The following is a 9,341-nucleotide window of genomic DNA, read 5'->3' on the forward strand; positions in this document are numbered from 1 at the left end:
TTTTGACTACCTTTTATTGTACCAGAATAGCCCTTATCTTTTTCCTTCATAACAGGAAATCACCTTTCCCATCAAATTTAACAACTTCGAACCGTGTAGACATCGAAGCCATCTGCCAAATTAATTCCAACAAAAATAATCCTAAACAAAGAATATGCCAGCACACACTACCATACATCCTCCTTGGATCAGTTGGAGCTCTGATACCACTTGTGAGAGTTTTTGAATCCAACTTAGATGGCTAAACATAATGCAAACAATCAGCAGAAATAAATCGAAAGCAGTAAAGAACACCAACGACTAGTTTGGTCTACATCCACTCTGAGAACTAGCTTGAATTAATTTATTAATGAGCAATAAAGGAATTTTACAAATTACAGATAATCAACAAAAACACCAATCTATAATTTTAAGTATCCACTAATACCGAGAGATCCGCATACAACGTCGCCTCTAACAACTGAGAACAACCTGCTGCAAAACAACCCAAAATAGTGTGCTACCCGCCTCTGACCGACGAACCACGCGCAGACCCGCACGTCTCTCTCACTGCTACCGCTCCACGCAAGAACCAGTGCAAAACCCATGCCCTTGCCGTCAACCTCGCTTGCCGGACGGAAATCAATCTCGCGCTGCCCGCTGATCTGCAACCACGCGAGCATGCCGCGGACACACGCTGAACGAACCAGGCGGCTCCACGTTCGTCTTCTCTTCAACGGCGGCTGCTGCAAAATTCTTCAGGCGGCTCGTGGACTTTAGACGCTCCCCGGCGGCTCACCTGCTCATTGGCGGCTTCCCTCTATTTTTCTTTCTCTCTTGCGGTTGCTCACATTCCAAAAAGAAGGGTTACACGAAAGAAGGCCTAACTTTTGGAGAAGAAGAGAAAATTACAAGTTTTCTACTGTTCAATAATTATAAAATGTCATTGGGCCTTTAATTTTTCAAAAAACCCAATAAAACCCACTTAAAAACCTTGTTATTTTCTACAGTGTAGTTCTTATCACATCGTGTACCCGATCATTTAGCTCTGCATCTAATCGTCTATACAATCGTTTAGCTCATCAGTTGTCGTCTATACGATCGTCTAGCTCCAGCCAACTATCGTCTACACGATTGTCTAGCGCTTCATCCAATCGTTTACATAATTGAACTATCGTTTAGTTTTAGGAGCTTCGTTTACACCATAGAGCTATCATTGGTAAACAACTGAAGATTTGCAAGCCTCAACATACCACTTCCCTTTAACTCTTGAATTATTATTGATCGTTAAATCTGAGTGTTTTGTAATTGTGAAAGTAAAGATCTTGTCATCCGAGACAACAACTAGCGACATAGTAAAGGAGCTTACCATCAACTCGTCTACGTTTAGAAGCCATTAATTTAGAAGCCATAAACGAGTTAAAGAGATTTACTTGCAGATCATCCAACTTCTGGAAGAATCCGGTACCGGTGGACGAGTTTTTCATTGGAACAGAGACTTGTGGTGTTCGTCTGTTCTAGAATTTAGAAGACACGCGTGCAATACTATATTTTTCAATGGACACCCATCGTAAATTTCCTCAAGTCAGTAAAGATATTTTATTTTGGTTGTTTCTATTTTTTTTTTAAAAAAACAAAACTAAAATGGATTTGGATTTGAGAGGGATACAAGTGGTTATAACGAAACTTAACATTTTTTTTTGGTAAAACATATGGAGACTAAGGCCTATTTAGATTAATTTAGGAAAAAATATTTCACAAAAGTCATCTTCATTTAAATATTTTATAAAAAAATTATTTCAAAATAAAAACACATATATTTAAAAACGCTTTTTCTCAAGAGTGTTTTCCATACAAATTTAATTGATTATTATATACTAAAAAATATTTTTATTAATGTCAAATTATTATAAAGAACGACTATAAGATATTATGAGCAAAAATGTCTATAAGATTATTGGATTTTGAATTTGTGCCAAATAAGTTCTAACTTATAGTCTATTCGATTTGTTTTAGATCTATTAAACATAAAATTAAATTTTATCTTTATAAATAAAAAATTTGTTAGTTTATATAAATATGAATCTAGTTATTATGACTCTAAGAGATCTATTATAAACACAAAATTAAAAGTTTGAAGCGTAAAATATTTGTTTGAATTTCAAAGAGCTATTAGACATAAATATAAATATTTTATGAAATAAGCTCTTGAGAGGATGTCACATGGAAAAATTGGAAAACCTCATACCTTTAAAAAGATTTATGGATCGCTCTCTTCATGTTATCTAATATAAACTCGTCGTTTAACCTAAACTAAATAAAAATAGAGAAAAGATTACATATATCCACAAACAAAGGCTAAAAACTCAATATAAATTATATGTAACAATATTTTGTTTGTTATTCTATTATCTCAAAGTCACACCGGGTAGATGCAAAAGTAATAATATTCATATATATATATGGCAAACAAAAACTAAAAGTGTAATAGAAAACAACTTTAAAGTTAAAACAAAAACTACTTTTTTTCCCCTTCCTTTCTTCTTCTTCTAAGATATTGAGTTCATGAAATAGAATCCTTCATATTTTACTTTCGATGTGAATTTTTTGAGGATGCTAACTTGGTCCAAAGTCGTTGATAATGTTGGATGTGAGTGCTTCCACAGTAACCCATGGCGAGAAACCTGCAAATTAAAATCATATATATCTCTTTTAACAATCATTTTTGAGCTAGATATACATCTATTTTTCAAGTAATTTATATTAACTTTCAATTTTATGTTTAATTATTTGGTTCTAAACTTTAAAACACGCCAAATATTTGTGTTTGACCCACTCATTATTTTTCTAAAGTCTATGGACATACCACACACAAAATAAAAAACTTAGGGTTCCATAATTTAGAAAAGAACGACCGTCTAATTGTGATTTTGCAATTGTAGAACTTTGATTGTATTCCCAACAAAAAATGAAGTTATATTGAGGTTGTATTATTTTAAAAATGGAAAACGAAAGAGATTAATCCATAGCAATACCTCCATGACCAAGTTGCCCATATGCAAAATCTTCAACAAAGTCCATCCTAGGAATTTGAGAGCTACCATAACCTAAATTATTCTTTTGCTCATAATCTTCATGGCCTTGATTGAAAGGTGATTCATCTCCCATAATTTTATATGCCCACTCATTTACCTATTTCCATATAACAAAACGTACTTAATTGAAAGCTCTAAAAGACTTTTAGCCGATAAAGAAATAAAGTTGAAAGAGAGAGTGTGTAGTTAACCTTTGAGGTTTGTTCACAACTAGGAGGATTGACACACTCCTTAGCATTAGCAACCATCATCAACCATGTTTTCTTTGGGACTTTGATGCCAAGCAACTACACAAATTTGTTTTGAAACAATCATTTTACTTTCTTTTCTTTTTTTTTTTTAAACTTTCAATAATAATAATTTTTTTTTAAAAACAAAGTTAAGGTAAATAAAAGGATTTTGAATGTATAAGCTAACCTTTTTCAAAGAGGTAGGACCCATTTCCTGGTATGCCTTCAAGAAGTCGCCCACAGTTTTGATGTTATGGGAACATAAGTTTTTGTGATATGCACCATCTTTTCCAATTCCTTCCAATCGCCATAATTCATCTTCTCTGCTCGGAGGATGATGCTTCTTGTTCACTATTATTATTTACAACAAAAAGAAAATTCATCAAAAACGATTATAGAATCGACAAATAAAGAGATAAATAGAAAATACGTAAACAATAAAGAATCAACATATAAATTTACATGGTTCACTTAGCTACGTCCATGGGATAGAGAGATAATAATTTTATTTCGAGAGAATTATTCAGGATATAGAATAAAGGTACCTCTAGGATTAGAGATTTAAATAACGCACTTCTCTAAACTCTAAGGTCAAAAACTTAAATAACATAAAGATGACAGATACATCAATAACTTATATTGTTTGAAGCGTCAGATAATAGATTCAATGTATTCCAATAGAAAAAGAAAACAATTATTTAATGAGATTGTCACAATGTAACTACTGGTGGATATATGGTCAAAATCTATAGAATTTCTCTAACATTTTTGTAAATAAGACAAAAATGTTAGCCACATTATAACGATGGATTAGTCAAATAAAGGCTTACCTTCTCCGCGATGATCCATGACTCTAAAAGGTTGGGAGACAGCTAGAGGAATTGTTGGATCATCAAACATGGGTAGAATTTTGTCATCTCTAATCTTGACTCCCAAACAGAACTTCTTGGATTTGATCCAACTAGAGTTGTCAGTGATGGACAAAGAGTGAATGGTAGCAACACCATTTTGCAAATTGAGGTTGAGATCATTTCCAAGCAATAAAGGCCTTTTGCCATCTCTTGGAGACAAAGGATGATGTTGTTGTTGGCCGGTAGAGACGCCGTAATCGCCGTCGAGAAGGAAGAACTCAAGCTTGGCTGATGAGAGAAGGCCAGTGCAGATAATGGCATTGGTTGTGGTATCTAAAATGACAACTTTCAAAGGCTCGCCATTTTCAGCTTTTATATCATTGTTTGTGAAAATGATGGAGGCTGGTTCATTGCAATACACTAACTTGTACTTCTCCATTCCACCCTTCTTAATTACTTCTTCTCTTGTCTCTTTCCTTTCTCTATTTACATAACATAGAATAAAACTTAGCCTAATTTTAAGCCTAGTTAAGTATAATTTACAACTCATATAAATGTAATTACATTCGCACCAATCATGATTAAAAATAAATACTTTTACTCGACTATTTTCATAGACGTCATTCTATTTGATAACTATTTATTTTAGCTCAAGTTGATCATTATTTTTTGTTTTTTTCAAATTGTATTTATTTTCTCACGATTTTTTTAACTACTAACTTCTTCTTTCTTAAGTAATCATTTGAATTTTTAGCCAAATTTCAAACACAGAAATACTCTTTTTTCTTTTTTTTTAAAAAAACATGACTTGATTTTTTTAAAAGATGCATTAAAAGTAGTATGATAACAAAACAAATAAACCAACACATGAATATATCTCAACTAGCATGAAACTTGTACAATCAATCTTGAGATTTGAGGTTCAATTTTCCACTCAACATATATATGTATAAGACAACCAAACAAAGGAACCACTTCGTGGATGCAGTGTTTATTAGCTCAAAATCACATAGTTATCAAACAAGATATTAAGTTGTTACATGTTAAATCTCATTAAGACCATGAGAAAATGATTTCATTTTGTGGTTTCTAGTTTTAAAATTTATGTTTATTTCTTTTTTTATTATTAGTTTTCACTTATCTTAAAAAAAAAAAAACACTTGAATTATTACTTGAATTCCTAATAAGATTTTAAAAATAAAACAAATTTTATTCTAACCTTACCTTTGGTGTATGAAAACATGACCACTGAAATTGTTATCCAATGGAACATAAATTATTACAAAATTCTGACAACTGAAAATAACTAGTTTTTAGATTTTATTTTTCTTTTCTTTTATTTGATTAAAATTTTAAGTGCTTATACAAGTTGGAAATCATAATAAAAAACTTGTAACAAAACAAGCAGAATGGTCATAAACAGAACACGAAATAGAAAAAAAATGGTAATAAAATTCGGCTTAAATCACTACAAATTAAAAGATTTCGAATAGAAAATTACCATAGGGATTAGATCCAATGGAATTCGAAAATACTAACCTTAGTGATTCTAGAAGATGAGGGGGAAAGTGAGTGTGAAAGGCATTCATCACTTCCCTTTGTACCTAATTACCAAAAAAAAAAAAAAAAAAAAAACACATGGATGGATGTGAGAGATCAGTACTTTCATATTCAAAATTTTCAATTGTAGCACAAATATATGTTAGAAATATGAAAAAGAAAGTATATAATTGTAAGGAATATTAAATAATACCATGTTTATCACAAAAGGTTTCATTATTCTAGACATCAACTCAGCAAATCCAAGATCAGCTCCAGCTACAGATCCACTAACCAAAAAAAAAAAAAAAAAAAAAAAAAAACACAACAACAAGAAGATCAAAAAGCTATAAAAAACCAAGAAAAATAAAAGATCAAACAACAATCACCAGATCCAATCTAGAGGATAACAAAATAAAATAGCAAAATAATCAAAAACTCAAATACAGTTCATCTGTAACTTGGATCAAAAGATCAAAAGTTGGATTATTCATTTGTTGAACTAAAATAAAAAATAAAAGAAGATTATAAGTCCGATGAACTCAAAGAAGAAAAAGGAGAGATTAGAAAGAAACCGAACCTAATCGGAAGAGAAGTGCAAGTTCTCTTGGCCGGTGGAGAGTTCTCGTCATCGTATGGAGAGTTGTTGTTGTTCGTGTTACCCATGCCTTTAGGATCCATTTCTCCCTCTTTCTCCAAAGAAAAATCCCACATGCCCAAGAACCAATTTAGGAATTTGAAGGAGTGATGTGGTGAAAAATAGAGAGAGAGGAAGAAAGTGAGGTTTTATGCAATCTATGAAATGAATATTTGCCATGAGAGAGAGCTTTGTTTGGAAATACCCAGAGAGAGAGAGAGTTGAGAACTTCTTGAGAAATTTTCCGACGACTTACACTTAATCTACGCGTAAGGTCTTCTTCTACCGGCTACCGGCTAAGCAAGTACCTCCCACCAATCAAAATTACCTTCTTCTTCTTTTTTTTTTTTTTTCCCTTATTGCAATTCTCTTTCTTATGTTTCAAATAATTATTTTGGTCCATGGGAGTTTTTTTTTCTTTCTTTTTATTTTTTACACAATAGCGGTAGGAAATTTGAATTACAGGTCTATTGGTTATTAATACACTCATGTATCAGTTTAGTCATGCTCACTTTTTTTAGATTTTGACCAAATATTAGAACTGTAATTGTTCACGTTGGAAAAATTCATGGAAATGATGAGGTCTAAACACTATAAAATGAACTTGTCTTTGGTTTCAAATTGTCCTAGTTAGAAACACTTTAAGTTCGAGTGTTCTAACTTTTTATTATTATTATTATTATTATTATTTTATTATCTAGTTTGAGAGTGGAGAAAATGGTGTGAGTTGTCTTTGGGAAATGTTTTCTAGTAATTGAGAGTCGATTTTTTTTATCGTGGTTTTGTTTTTCGGTTTGGGGTTTTTCCATGATTCTTGTGTTTCCAATTTGATAGCTTTCTTTGAATTTCTTTGTTATTTTATTATTTATTTATTTATTTATTTGTGCTTATGCATGTGGTATCCTATGAGGTTTACCCAACTACTTTTGCTTGGTCCTTGAGAGTTCAACTTAGTTTCTGTTTAGCCATTGAGTTTTCAATACTGACACTTTTGGTTATTAAAATTTGGATTTACTTTCTATTTAATCTAACATATTTGGTTGTAGAAGTATTTGAATATGATTTCAAATAAGTGTCTTGGTTTCTAAACCGTCCTTAAGTAGAGTTAATCAGTGGTTGACTTATTGAAATGATATCATAACATATTTAATATATGCGAACTAGATTTTGTTATGGGAGATTTTTAAATATAAAAAATTGGGCCAAACTAATTACAATCTGTAGCAAAAAATGTTAATGACAATTGCAGCCCAACCAAAGTCCAAAAATGATGTAAAATACCAAAAAAGCCGAGTCCATACCCGATTAATTTACCCGATTTTTCCCTTCAACACTTCAACTCCTCCGAACAAACTCTTCATCTCCACCTCCTGTCGCCTGTCAAAATCATTCTTCTTCTTCTGTCGAGTAATCAGCCTATACATCGAGTAAATGCTATCAAGTAAATGCTATCGAGTAAATGTCATCGAGTACCAGAGTTCTATATTTTTTTTAATGCCATCAACCATCGAGTAATCGAGTAACGCCATCGAGTACCATCGAGTAATTACCAAAAAGGTCATCGAGTAAATGCCATCGAGCATCGAGTAAAAGACCATCAAACATCGAGTATCGAGTTTCACCATCAAGTTTTAGCGTCACAACCTTAGTAGAAGCGTCGTGCAACGCTTGAATACAAAACACTCACTTCTGCTGCAAAACTCGATCCGTTGATATGCTCCAGATTTTGACGTGATTCACCCCGCGCGCGTCTCACGCAATGCAGTGTCAAGCATCGACATCATGTCTCAAGCACAACATTTCTTGGCTTTTACTGTGATTTAGCGTTGTAACGCTGGCCTCAGCGTCGCGACGCTACCCTGCAAGTATAAATAGTTTTTCTTTCATTTTTGCTGAAAGGAGGAAGCACAATTTCAATGGAAGATGGAATTTCTCTCTAGTATATCAGTGTGTATAAATGATAGACACTGATAGAAATCTATTAGTGTCTATCAGTGTATATTAATGTTTGTATAAGTGGGTATATCACATATTTCAATCTAGAAAAGAAATATAAACAAAGAAATTCAAGAATTTTATTCATATAAAGATAGTGTTCCATTCACTTACAAACTCAATAATAGAATCAACCAAGGGCAAAAATAACTTTCATAAATTCTAATATCAATCTATTTGGCAATACAAGGGAAAAAATGCAACTATAATAATTACACCATTGACTAATTAGGCGAAGTTTGCAAGTCTTAGAATTAGAATGACAACAACTACATCTTAATGAACTACTTTTAGCTTCATTTATATATGGAATCCTTTGTTTTTTAGGTCTTCCTGCTGAACGTTTAAAAATAAGAGGTAATGCTCTAATATCATCATCTAAAACCATCCAATTTGAATGGACTTCAACAGGTTGAGCACAACCCATATATGTCCATGACAATGCGCTTGAGTAATAATAATTAGATACATCAGAATAAATATACATGTTAAGCAGTCGAAGAATAACAAGCGCATGAGAGCATGCAATTTCTTCAAAATCACATACTAGGAATTGTTTATCACCATCCATTACTGAGTATTCAACATTATAAATAGGATGAACCTAATAAATAAAAATGGGAAAATAAATCAGTACATTACAAACATACCAAATATACAAATAAATAAAAAGTTGTAGAAATCTATCAATGCCAGTGTGATAGATATCTTTCACAGTCTACTAGTGATAGACAGTGATAGACTTCTATCACTATCTATCACTGATAGTCAGTGATACAATCTATCACTGTTTATCACACTGAATATCATTCTCCTATCAATTTTATAAAGAACACTTATCATGAAACTTCTTGATTGTTCATGCTGGTTGCGTAGTATATTCTTTGCCTAAGGAGTCAAAATTATTGTCATTGACAAACTAGCTTTCCTTCAATGATGAAACCATTTTTGCAGTAAAACTCTAATTGCATCAAGTAAACTTGCAACCGGTAAGTTTCAATTCTCTTTCAAAAAA

At 32.2% G+C, this 9,341-nt stretch overlaps 1 protein-coding gene across 3 annotated transcripts; it reads right to left on the bottom strand.

Moving 5' to 3' along the window:
* Window positions 1-2,355: 2,355 nt before the first annotated feature.
* On the bottom strand, window positions 2,356-6,587 carry LOC120070763 (calmodulin-binding protein 60 B-like). Of its 3 annotated transcripts, XM_090310545.1 has the most exons (8): window positions 6,275-6,587; window positions 5,909-5,984; window positions 5,695-5,759; window positions 4,135-4,637; window positions 3,492-3,655; window positions 3,266-3,361; window positions 3,015-3,171; window positions 2,356-2,663 (listed from the first exon to the last, which is right to left on the bottom strand). In XM_090310545.1, the coding sequence occupies exons 1-8, from the start codon at window positions 6,406-6,408 to the stop codon at window positions 2,596-2,598; spliced, it is 1,263 nt and encodes a 420-aa protein (XP_090166671.1). In that variant the 5' UTR covers window positions 6,409-6,587; the 3' UTR covers window positions 2,356-2,595. The 3 variants fall into 3 exon arrangements, with proteins under 3 accessions (XP_090166671.1, XP_090166672.1, XP_038878569.2); XM_090310546.1 differs by lacking the exon at window positions 3,015-3,171 and having other exon boundaries at window positions 6,275-6,577; XM_039022641.2 differs by lacking the exon at window positions 5,909-5,984 and having other exon boundaries at window positions 6,275-6,565.
* Between the last annotated feature and the right edge of the window lie 2,754 nt (window positions 6,588-9,341).

Source organism: Benincasa hispida, chromosome 2, assembly GCF_027475165.1.
Source record: "Benincasa hispida cultivar pf3 chromosome 2, pf3_genome.v1.1, whole genome shotgun sequence".
In the NCBI taxonomy this organism is placed as follows: Eukaryota; Viridiplantae; Streptophyta; class Magnoliopsida; order Cucurbitales; family Cucurbitaceae; genus Benincasa; species Benincasa hispida.